General features: G+C 39.0%; 1 protein-coding gene across 5 annotated transcripts in view; it reads right to left on the bottom strand.

The window, feature by feature from the left end:
- Nucleotides 1-1,996: 1,996 nt before the first annotated feature.
- Nucleotides 1,997-13,437, bottom strand: part of LOC145284732 (putative sodium/potassium/calcium exchanger CG1090) — a 554,458-nt gene continuing 543,017 nt past the window's right edge. For 2 of the 5 annotated variants that reach the window (XM_080133667.1, XM_080133673.1), the window contains one exon: nt 1,997-2,443. Coding sequence is in view for 2 of the 5 variants with exons in the window: in XM_080133673.1 (XP_079989799.1) it covers nt 2,439-2,443 (5 nt within the window). In the remaining 3 variants the exon portion in view is untranslated. The remainder of the gene's footprint in view (nt 2,444-13,437) is intronic. The other 3 variants (XM_080133671.1, XM_080133674.1, XM_080133670.1) reach the window with 3 other exon arrangements.

Here is a 13,437-nt window from a genome sequence, read left to right as displayed (position 1 = left end):
ATGGACAGGCATTTACAGGACAAAGACACAGTTGACCTCCAGTTCACTCCTTCTCTTTGTGTGTTAATGTGAAGGGTAGATGTCCTTTTGTTGTCATAAGCTGACCTACTTTCAGCCTAGGTGCATTTAGATATGTTATTTTGTGTTTTTTTTTTACATTCTATATTTCGTATATTATGTTAGTTTTATATATATATATATATATATATATACATATATATATATATATATATATATATATATATATATATATATATATATATATATATGGCAACTAAAAAATAGCAATATTTCTTTCAACATAAATTGGCGAGTAATTGAGTCTTGCAAGCCATATAAACCAGGAGATAAATTCTGTGCACTATGTACAAAAGAGACCCTAAAAATTTTAAAATATGAAGATATAAAAAATGCAACCACACTATTAAATTCAAGGCAGGAACTAATATTCACATGCAGTCATAAACATTGGTTTAAATTTAATAAATATAAACCACCTTAACTCATTAAAAATTACTTATTAGTAAAAATAGATTACAATTTTTTTTTAATAAATTAAGTTAGACTAATTATCCCCCTTACACCCTTTAAATAAAAAAAGTAAAGAAAATATGACTAATTATCCCCCTTACATTATGTAATTACACAAACAACATTCGAAATATAAACCGTAGCGTCTTTAAATCAAAAGTACACTAACGGAAATAATTTATTGCACGGGCGTCCCCCCTTTTTAAAATTCATCATTCAATAAGGTAAAAAGATATAGCAAACATCTAAACGAGCATTTTAACCATAGTTCCTGATTTCAAAAGGCGAAAAATTAAAAGGTAAATTTCTATATATTTTTATGTATATACCTGTATATCTATGTATGCGTATATATGTGTCTATTTTTTCATATATATGCATGTATATATTTGTAATGTTGTACTTAAAGCAAACTTATAATTTAAATTCAAATCTATATTTTACTCTATTTCTTTTCTATCTCTAACCCATATTAATTTTCTTATAAATCCAGACTTTTTATTTCAGTTTTTTTTTTCAGATACATCTGCCTTACTTTTAATGCTAGGTTTATTTATGGTGTCTTTTAAATTTAATAAAAACCTTTAAAAATTTGCTGACGAGGAGACCTTGCTTATTAAAAAACTATATGTAATAATTATTGTACGTAACTTGATGCCTACAAGCATTGTTTTCCGAAACGATCGTACAGATAATTGATTTTGTTGTTGTTCCTTCTTATGAAACGGATTTTTAATTTAATTACAATTTGATTTTTAAATTTTAAATTATCAATCACATTACTTAATATATATATATATATATATATATATATATATATATATATATACATATATATATATAAAACTACTGTTTTTAAAAATAATATATATATATATATATATAGGGAGAGAGAGAGAGAGAGAGTGACTTATTTATTAATATATATGTTTATTTTATTTTATTCTTTATTTTATTTATTTATATATTTATTTTTTTTCTTTTGTTATTGTCAATTTCCTGAAGTAAAATTTATTCTGGGCACACAGTTGTTCGCTATTTCCTCCTACAGTTTAATAATTGTTGATATTCTTTAAAGAATAGGATAGAAAAATTTCCATTTAGCCATAATCTACATAGATCGTCTAGGTTCCGACATGTACTTGCTTGTCTTATTATTTTCCATTCGACTATCGGCGAACGTCCACTTTCTTTGAGTTCCCAGTATTGATTTGCTAGTGTTGTTTTCATTCCGTGTTTTTTGTTTTTGAACGTACTTTACTTTTTTGAAGTATATAAACCGTTAATGTAATTTCTTTTTTAAACAAAAATAAAAAATAAAAAAATAAAAAATTTGTTTTTCTTTACTTGGTACTCATGCAGAGAGTGATCCGTGCTGAAATAATAACGTTTGTAAGAAATTTCCTCCCTACACACCCAATTTCCTCCTTGCAGATAGCAAATGAAACTCCACAAACAAAAGGCATACCTTTAAACTCAGATTTTATTCAAGATGTATCAGTAAATGAAAGTTCTTTGGTTCACGGTAAGTCCCTTGCAAAAACAGTGGCTGAATTTGCTATCCATTGCAATGAAGCCGGTAGTTATGATTCCTCTGTGAGAATGTTCATTCAGGTTTCCTTTTAGAAGGATCCATGTTGTACATGGTTTAACACGGCGGGAATGTTGTCGCCCAATATGGTATATTTTAGGACTTCGTGGTCTCTGGAAGAAATAGGAAGAATTTATATCAAGCCGAACACCGTAGAATATTCTCATTGAGTAAAATAAGTTCAGCAATTATGTTGTCTCTGTATTTAGAGAAATGTCCTTCGTCCACCCACTGCATGGTGTCCAATGAAGGTAAAATCCTGGCACTCTATAACAGAGCACCGTTGTGTGAGTCCTTTACTGTTCCATGTTGATTTTCAGACTGAAAAATAACGCACATGTAATACAAAATTGGCACATTCAAATTGAACCAATCAAAGACCGTCTAGCAAATTATGTTAGGTGGGCAAACAAAATGGAGTTGGTTATGGAATTTTTCACACACTGCCAAGGGGGAGAGGAAAAAGTAATGGATAATCATTACTTTTTCCCCAATACGAGTTAATTAATAAAACGGTCGGATAAACGACGAATATCAAGTTAATCCAATAAACATGTCTTAACTTCGACAATTTTATAATTACAATATTTTTTTTTATTCAATTAAATTTATTAACCTAATATGATTATTTTTGAAAATTCAAATTGAGATTCAAAATTATAATTTTAATTCAGTTAACTTCTTCATATTACACTGCCAAGGAGGAGAGGAAAAAGTAATGGATAATCATTACTTTTTCACAATACAAGTTAATTACAACTTTAATTCAATAAATTTTTTTAATATTAATGTGTGCCATTGTCTGTTGTCAATCTTCAGTATAAACTTCAACTTTCCATGCATCCAGACATTAGCTAATTTCTACTATATGGACCGACCTGAGGAGCCTTATCCTTACAATTAGAACAAAACCACTCCCCTAAGATATCTTGATGATCAACTCCTACGCAGCTAAAATGGTACCAGCTGTCACAAGAATCGCAGCACACCATTGGCGATGTTCCATCATTCGGAACTGAACAGGTTAGACAGAAAAAGGGACCTCCTTCTTCTATAAACTCAGTTGATACAATATCATCATTATCCTTAATTTCCAAGTGCACAAGGTTTTTTAAGGAATGGACCTATTTGCACCCATCCTTAAGAACAACCGCGGAGCGAACATTATTGTCGTTTCCAGTAATTAATTTGATTATTTTACCAAGACTCCAGAATTGTCTGGTTTTGTTGGGAGTCTTAATAAGTACTATCTCTCCAACAGATAACTTGGGGGCACAATTGCTCCCGATTTTGGCATCGACTTCTCTTAATGACAAGAGGTAATCATTATGCCAGATACGATTGAACTTTTCAACAAATTTATTCCTCGTTTTGAGATAATGTAATAAGGCAGTCCTATTTGCGGGGCCAGGACATAATTCAGCATCATAATTATTAATAAGCAAACAAAGTTGATATCCCGTTTGAAGAAAATGATTCGGAGTTAAAATAAAGTCTTTGTCGGCAGAAGCAATATAAGTGAGGGGTCTGTCATTTATTGCCTTTTGCACATCCGAAAGTGCAGTCAGAAATTCAAAATAATCCGCCTTTCTTCTGCCCAACAGTTTCCTCAAACATTGTTTGACTGTTTTAATAAGTCTCTCCCAAGCTTCCCCCCTGCCAGGCAGAGTAAAGGGGAATTGTTCGATAGACGATATGTATGGATTTAAATTGTTCCTTCAACTCGTCCGATTCGAGCATGTTTGATAGCAATATTCTGGACACAACAAAAGATTTTGCGTTGTCAGAATATACATGCATAAGGATACCAAATAAATTGGTAAACCTAACAAAGGCCAGCATAAAAGAGTGGGTGCTCATATCCGGCAATAATTCTAAGTGAATTGCACGTAAACTCATGCATGTAAAGAGTAATATGTACATTTTAACTTCTACCCCTCCAACTTTTATAGAAAATTGACCAGTGAAATTCACACCGATTTGTTTGAATGGGCGAACAAAGTTCACTCTATGAGCAGGCAATAATGACCCTGAAGGTGCCTTACAAGGCAGAGCATTTATTTTTTTACATATGGTGCCAGTATGCATGAAAGCTTTTACGGTTTGTCTCCCCTGAGGGATCCAAACTCCAGACAGCCTTAACTTACTGAGGGTTGAATTAACCTCCATGTGGCAACAGTTAAGATGACCTTCCTTAATTGCCAGTGTTGATAAATAATGATATTTCCCCAACAAAAGGGGAAACTTGACCTCAAAGTTCAGAATATCAGAATTCTGTATCCTACATCTGGTTCTAATTAACCCATCTTTATCAAGGAATAACCCTAAAGCAGTAACCCTAGGGGAAGGCACTTTCCCAGATACTTCTTTCAAGTAACCTAAGGGAAAGCCTCTATTTGCATATTATCAAATAGCAATAATTTGGCTCTATTAAAATTGTCAGCACTACGGTTACGCAACAAATCATAAAATTTCAACACTTTTTCCAAGATGCTGATTGCCTTAGATAAGCTCCAGCTTGTAATATTCAACGGGAAGGTATTTTCAGAAGGACGTGCCTCCTGAGAGTACAAACATAATACAATTTTTTATTAGTTTCGTTTAGACAAGGCAAGGGTGAGATTGGCCAATCAATGCCATCTCTATTTAGCCATTCCGGGCCATACATCCAGAAATTTAATAATAACTGGGAAAATTTAGAAGTATTGATAACACTAGTTAGAAGATCTGCCGGATTTTCCGATGAAGAAACATATTTTAATTTCAGTAGAACGCCAAATTTAATATTAATATCTTCTGAAAATTTTTTGATTTCTGCTATCCTGTTTTCAATGAATATATTTTTCTTGGATCCTTTACCGTTGAGGATCCACGAGAGGGTAACTTGGGAATCAGACATCAGGAAAAAATGATCAATATTAAGGGGCCCCGGAGCACCCAAAACTTGAGGGGCTACCTTAAGTTCCAATGTGGGAAGTGACTTCCCTTAATTGGGGCCACTCTGGCCTTTGCGAACGACAGAGAACAATTCGCTCCCTGTTTCGCATACAAGGTTTTTCGACGCGTCACAGAAACAGATGATTCGACAGGCTGATTTTCTGACAATACACGCCTGGGAAATTCAAACTTCCCCAAGTCGTTTAAATCCTTGGCATGGGTTTGCCACAGCTTATTGATTTCTTCGGGTATCCGCTCATCTCACGACAACTTTTTTTTCCAGATCGAACTGACAATGATCTTCCCCTGTATCATGACGGGGAGTAGCATAGACAAAGGGTCGTACACTCCTGATACTTGCGAAAGAATTCCCTGTTTGGTATTGACCTCGGGGTCCACTAAAGTGGGAGAAAGTTTGAACGTGTCCCAAACAGGATCATATAAGTTACCCAATACCTTCTCAAAGGCTGGGAAGGGAGAAGAAATAGTTTCATCCTCCAACATTTTTACTTGTATCTCAGAACAGTTGGAATTGCAGGATCGTAAATCGAAGCCTGCCTCTGACAGCCTGTTACGAACGTTATTATAAATAGCAAGTAGGGACTCTCCATCACAACTGGTAGTGACAAGATTATCCACATAAAAATTCTTGGAAATAGCATGCGATGCTGCATCCTTTGCATATTTTTCCGCATGGAATTTCAAAATGAAGTTCAGAATGAAGGAGCCAGCGTTGAATCCAAATATAATTGTTTTGTACCTGTAAGTTCACAATTTGTCATCTTTTTTAAGGAAAAAAAAAACAATCTGTTTTTATCCTCTTCTGACTTAAGGTGAATTTGTAAAAAGGCCTTTCTTATATTACCAAGAAGGACATATTTATTTTTCCTGAATCCCAGCAATAAATCCAATAAATAAGCAGATAAGTTCACGTCCATGTAGGCAGCGTCATTAATTGACATCCCCTCTCGACGTTTTAGGGAGCAGTTGAATATGGGACGAATTTTTGTCGTCACTCCAGTTCCCTCCTTAATAACAGGTCTATGTGGAACCCAAATATAATCTTCATATTTCCCAGGCGGGATGAAAAACTGCTCCACTATTCCACATTCCTCATAATCCTCAAACACTTGGAGGTACTCATTGTACATTCCCTTCCTTTCTAAGGACTCTGCCACTCTGTCCATTACCTTCAAGGAAGTCACAAAGTTACTGTTTACCATTAAGATCCTGTAATGATACTACGGTAAGTCTACGTGATGAACTCCTCTATTTTTCCACAGCCGACAACTAAGCATCCTCTACAATACCTAATGAATCGAGACTGAGCAGAGTCTCAACCCCACGCTCGACCGCGGACTTGGAAAAGAAAGGCCTCAAACCGTCCTCATAAGAGAGTGTCGGATTTAGCACCGAATCAATCAAATAACTGCTGGATAAAGGAAGTGATTTTACTATATAATTTAGACTTATATGTGTCGGCAATTTATCTTCAACTTTGTCGGTATCGTCTGTCTTAACAAGTTTATCATTAGTAGTACCGTCATTTGTCTGTGCCTTCTCAGTCGGTTTAATTTTATTAGTACTAGTTGGTTCTGTGTACGGCTTTAATCTATCTATTGATACGTGCGTGTGAGTACCGTTGTTCATATCGATCTGCTTATCTGCATCTATCTGCTTATCTGATTGAGTCAAAACTTTATAAGGACCTGAGTACGGTGCTTCTAATGGTTTCCTAACTAGATCAACTCTGAACCATACTTTTTCACAGGAAGATAAACCTTTCGGTACAAATGTTTTGGGACTGTCATGGATATATCCTTTTCCGTTGTTGAGTACATCAATTTGGGACATCAATTCACACAAATTACGTATGTACTGGTTATTAACTGGAGTTTCTCCTACTCTCTGCTTGTGTATCAACTGCTGAGGAATCAATATCGGAGCTTCAGTAACAGACGTAAAAGGGGAAAAGCCTGATTCATTAGGGGTGCTACGTATACCCAGCAGAATCACTGGTATCACTTTCATCCATGATTCTTTTCGAGCCAGTATTGCCGCTTTAAGGGTACGGTGTGCTCTTTCGATCATCCCATTACTTTGAGGGTGATACGAAGTTGTCCTCAATCTGTAAAAACCTACTACCTTGGCTAATTCCTGGAACAATTCGCTCTCAAACTGACTACCTCTGTCAGTTACAACATGCAGTGGAACTCAAAATCGAGATATCCATGCATTGATAACCGCTTCTGCTACCGACTGTGCAGTTATCTCAGTCATAGGCTGTACTTCAATTCAACAAGTTGCACGATCGATGCAGGTAAGCAAATATTTGTAAGGGCTCAGATAAGGGCCGGACTCATTGTGCGTTAAGGGCAGGGGTCCAACAATATCAATATGTACGGTCTGGAAACGTGCAGATGGTAACTCAAATTCTTGGACTGCAGACTTTGTGTGTCTATGAACTTTTGATTGTTGACACACTACACATTCTGTGCAGAATTGTTTACTCGTTTTATCTAAACTAGGCCAAAAGTATCTGGACTTGACCAGTTTTAGAGATGCTCCCATACCAGGATGCACCAAGCTATGTAAACTGTTGAAAATAGCTTGACGAAGCTCTTTTGGGATAAATGGTCTGGGGTACTTAGTTGAAGAATTGCATAGTACTGAGCCGACTTCACTTGACACACAGTATTCTTTCAAATTAGTGTATGACTTTATTTTGTCATCACCTTTTTGTGCCTGGGCCATTTCAGCCAAGTTGCATGCATCTACCTGCACAGCTAATACAGGCCGAGACATACAGCTCCTTATTCTCAGCTCCTTTAATGTACTCCACGTCAGCAATATATTCGGCAATCACTGATAAGTGTCGCTGTTGCCGATCTGACTTTGCTGGTGTCTGACTATAAAAGGCTCTGCATAATGGCTTATGATCAGTGAATAATGTCACGTGACGACCTTCTATGAGGTGGCGGAAATGTATCACTGAAAAATAAGCTGCTAGTAGCTCTCTGTCACACGTGGAATACTTGGCTTAGGTTTGAGAAAATTTTTTGGAAAAGGAATCTATAAGTACTGGTTTCTTATCTATCAATTTGTGTAATGCAGCACCAGCGGCGTATTGACTAGCATCTGTAACTAAGACTGTAGCTGAAGACTGTGGATGAGCTAACGCCATAATTTCTGATAATTTGCTTATTATTGTTTTGAAGGCGTTAGTTTCTTCCTCATTAAGCTCGGTCTTTGCTTCAGGATCCAACCTCATCCGTTCGGATAGTGGTAAAATTATGGATGCATAATTAGGAACTTACGGTAAAAACCTGTCATCCCCAGAAATCTACGTAAGCTTTTTGAAAAAAAATTTTCAAACTATTTGATTTTCTTTAAAGTAGGCAACAAGCCTTCTTTGCTTACGTGAAAACCTAAGAAATCTAACTCTGGTACTCCGAATACACACTTATCTAAGGAAATCTTTAAATTGTTATCACTAAGGATCCTAAATACTCTATCTAAATCTTCCTTGTGCTGTTGCTCACTTTCGCTTAAAACTAGTATTTCGTCTAAATATATAAATATTCAATTTAATTTTTTAAATATTTTATCCATAAAACGCTGAAATGTAGCCGCAGCATTCTTTAAACCAAATAGCATGTAAACTCAAACAAACCAAAAGGTGTCACTACTGCTGTCTTAGGCACATCTTCAGGGTGTACCTTAATCTGATGATATACTGCAGTTAAATCTATTTTGGAAAAATATTGTTTATTAGCTAGCTGTGTGCAGAAAGAATTTATATTTGGTGCCGGGTAGCGGTCTGTTTTTGTAATGCTATTACATGGAAATCACCGCACACTCGATATGACCCATTCGGCTTCTTCACCAAGTGCAAAGGGGTGTAGCAGACACAAATAGACCCCTTTTCTTCTCGCGCATTCGCTTCCTTTGAGTGAGTGATGAGGCGTTAAACTGTCCAATCTGAGGACTTGCGCACGAATACAAATTGACCCCTAGGGACCAGACAGCTTCCGGTCCCAGAAAAAACTCTCTCTTACGCTACCAGCCTTCGTCGGTGCTAGACGCCTGTTCTCTTCGCTGCTCCTACTAAAGGTAATGACGACAGCCGCGGGTTGTAACTACCTCGTAAGGCAGTGGAGACCCGACTCTACTTTCTTCCTTCAGTACGCTTTGCTAATAAACCTTTCCCTTGTTAAGTTGAAGAAGTTGTTTGTCATTGTTCATAGAATTGTGTTATTTTATTTTATTAGGGAAATTCCCTAAAATGGTGACTCCGTCGTGATAACACATTTCCGAACAGACACTTCTTTCGCTTTTTAACAGGGTAAGGCGCGCATTTTAAAAACCAGCACATGGTTTCCAACCACACACATAAACAGACAACGGATTCGGGAGAGCACATTTAAAACTTAAAAAAAAAAAAAAAAAAAAAAAAAAAAACGTTATTTCCCTCTCTTCCTTATTGTTTTTTTCCCGTTATATATATATATATATATATAGATATATATATATATATATATATATATATTATAAACTAAGGAGCATACAAAAAAAAACAAACAAACAAAACAAAGAAAAAACACCCTTTTCTTTCACAACGGCGGGCTACACATAAAAAAAAAGACCGCCAACCTACAAAAAGAGGTGACACTTTCTTGGTGTACGAAAAAGAAAAAACTCAACAAAAAAAAAAAAAAAAAAAAAAAAAAAAAAAAAAAAGAACTTTCACGAAGTTTTTCCGCATTAGCACTCTTCGGCCAAAATGTAAGTACTTAAATTGTTCATTTATCTTCAGGTTCACACACATTTATAAAAAAAAAAAAAAAAAAAAAAAAAACCCATATTGTCCACATTTTTTTTTGCTTCACGGCTCTTCCTGATATAATTTTGTTTTAGCTTTATTTCATGGTAATTTTGTTTCTTTCTTCTCCTCCCCCATTAGCCTGTTAAAATTTTTTTTTTTGTATTGTCTCTGTTTAAAGATTTTCTCCATATTTCTCCTTTCTTCTCCACGTGGTCCATATTCGGCGTCCTTTCAGATTTCGGATACATTATATATATATATTTTTTTTTTTAAAAATATTTGGTATCTACTTTCGGTAGTGACGATGACAACGTTGCCTGCCTTCGCTGGGGACGTCCGGGTCTGGTTTGCTCAACTCGAGTCTTATTTTGCGGCGAACAACGTGTCAGAGCAAACGAAGCTGCACATTTTATTCAGTGCCTTCCCCGCGTCATTGACTCCTGCGGTCAAGGACTTAATAACGGACACCCCGTTAAACTCCACTTACGATAGCATAAAACGGGAGGTGCTACTACGGACGTCCGTGTCGGCGGAAAAGCGTTTTCAAACGCTGGTCCATGACGAGCACTTAGGTGACCGCAGGCCGACGGAACTACTCCGTAGAATGAGGGAACTGGCAGAGGACGTCCCTCCTGACAGTGCCTTAATTAAGCAGCTCTTTTTCTCAAGGCTGCCGGCGCAGGTAAAGGCCATACTTGCGCCAATGTTTGAAAAACACACCGTCGATGTAATAGCAGCATCGGCGGACAAGGTCATGGACTTTGTGAGGGGGCCTACCACCGCGGCGATTCCACTACAGCCTGCTGAGGTACCCGCAGGCACCGCAAATGTAAGACAGGATGCTACATCGGTGGCTATACTAACGGCCATCGAACGCCTCACTAGAGAGGTGAGCAAGCTCAATATGGGCAGGTCGCACTCACCCAGACGCCGCTACAAAAGCCGCTCATCTTCCCCGCACCACCGTCGCCGTGCAAACATGCCGGGACTATGTTTTTATCATAGTCGCTATGGCGCTGAAGCACGGAATTGTAAAATGCCCTGCACTTTTAACAACCAGGGAAACTAAATTGTGGAAAGACGAGCACGGCAAACTTTCCACAAAATGCAAATAACCGTGCCTATTTCGTCACTGACGTAAAATCTCAAGCACGTTGCTTGGTAGACACTGGCGCTGTTTGTAGTATATGGCCACTTAGGCTACTTAAAGAAAGGCCACCAGTGTCATTGATAACACTGCAAGCGGTGAACCATTCACCTATCCCCACGTACGGTCAAATTTCACGTTCTCTGGACTTGAATTTACGGAGAGACTTTACGTGGGTTTTCACTGTAGCAGATCTACCGTACCCCATACTAGGCGCGGATTTCTTGCATAATTTTAATTTAATGGTCGACATGCGCAGACGCCGGCTGATAGACGCTAGCACGGAACTTTCCGTCCCTGGCTCGTTATCTAATGCCCCATCTATCAGCCCGGTATTTTTCATTGCCGCTGCAAATGACCCATACCATGAGGTGCTACACTCCTACCCGGAGTTAACCAATTTAAATTTTGTGGTGAGCAAACCCACGCACACCACAAAACATCATATTGAGACCACAGGTGCTCCTGTGTTCTCACGCCCTCGTCGCCTTCCTGTGGATAAACTTAAAGCAGCGAAGGCAGAATTTAATCATATGCTACAGTTGGGAATTATACGCCCCTCGTCCAGTCCTTGGGCTTCCCCTCTGCATATGGTTCCAAAACGAGACGGAGATTGGCGTCCAACTGGGGACTATAGACGACTCAATGCCATGACGGTACCTGATCGTTACCCAATCCCGCATATTCAGGACTTTGCTTCCTCTCTGCATGGCTGTAAGACTTTCTCTAAGCTAGATCTGGTTAAGGCTTACCATCAGATCCCGGTGAATCCGGCCGACATACCCAAGACTGCGGTTACAACCCCATTTGGAGCGTTTGAGTTTCTTACTATGCCTTTCGGCCTACGTAACGCTGCCAGTACTTTTCAGCGCTTTATGGATGAAGTAGTGCGTGATTTAGATTTTGTCTATAACTATATAGATGACATTCTCGTGGCTAGTGCCTCACCTGAGGAACACGTCACTCACCTCCGCCTACTTTTTGAACGGTTTCAGCAATACCAAGTGAGGATTAACCCTGGTAAGTGCGTTTTCGGTGTTACGTCACTAGTTTTCCTGGGCCACATTATCAGCCCAGACGGTATATCTCCGTTGCCGGAAAAGGTGAAGGCTCTACAAGACCTTCAACCGCCCACTTCACTTCGCCAACTTAGGCACTTCCTTGGTCTGTTGAATTACTACAGACGCTTTATCCCACGCTGTGCGGATCTCTTAGCTCCTCTTTCCGACCTGTTACGTAACAGGAAGAAGAAAAACGAGCAGATCTCACTTAATGAGATCCAACTTAGAGCATTTGCGGAAGTGAAAAATAAACTAGCGACGACATCTTTGCTGGCACATCCTGTACCCGATGCCCAGTTTTCACTGGTCGTTGATGCATCGGGCACAGCTGTAGGTGCAGTGCTGCAACAGCAGCACCAACAACAGTTACAACCTCTAGCATACTTTTCGCGACAGCTGAAACCGGCCGAACAACGTTACAGCACGTTTGGCCACGAACTACTGGCAATGTACCTCGCAGTGAAACACTTCCAACATTCACTCGAGGGCCGACAATTTGTGATTTACACCGATCACCGTCCGCTTACATACGCACTGCGTGCTAAGCCGGACAAATATTCTCCCCGCGAAACACGTCATTTGGACTTTGTTTCGCAGTTTACTAGTGATATCCGACATATCGCGGGTGAGCAGAACGCAGCAGCAGACGCATTGTCTCGCCTGCCCATCAATTCTCTGTCCTCACCATCGGATATCGATTTGCAACAGATGGCCTTAGACCAGCCAAGTCTGGACACGTTGGATCCATCGTCACCTGAATTCGGGACTTGCAAATTCGCATATCTGCCCGTGCCTACTTCTGACACGCAGATCATCTGTGACACCTCAACGGATTCACCTCGACCATTCGTTCCAACGACCCACCGTAGAGTTGTTTTCGACACTCTACACAACCTGGCACACCCCGGACGCAAAGCCACAGTAAAGCTGATTACAGCTAGATTTTTCTGGCCTAACATGAGGCGTGACATCATTGCTTGGTCACGTTCCTGTGTATCCTGCCAAAAATCAAAGGTGCACGAGCATATCCGCGCACCCCTTGGAACATTCAGCACCCCAGACGCTCGGTTTAGCCATGTTCACATTGACTTGGTTGGACCATGGCCGGTCAGTCAGGGATTCACTTATCTCCTGACCTGCATAGACCGTTTCACACGGTGGCCAGAAGCCATCCCACTTAGTGACATTTCGGCTGAATCTGTAGCGCGAGCCCTTATATCAGGCTGGATATCGCGCTACGGAGTTCCCACTACAATCACCACTGATCGTGGTGCACAATTCGAATCCCACCTATTCCGGGAACTGTCCAAGATCCTCGGGATCACTCGCATTCGGACAACAAGCT

The sequence above is a fragment of the Euprymna scolopes genome, chromosome 9 (assembly GCF_053919585.1).
Source record: "Euprymna scolopes isolate OS-2025 chromosome 9, ASM5391958v1, whole genome shotgun sequence".
NCBI classification, from domain to species: domain Eukaryota; kingdom Metazoa; phylum Mollusca; class Cephalopoda; order Sepiida; family Sepiolidae; genus Euprymna; species Euprymna scolopes.
Note: the sequence above shows the minus strand (reverse complement) of the source record. Positions and strands in the feature narration are given on the sequence as shown.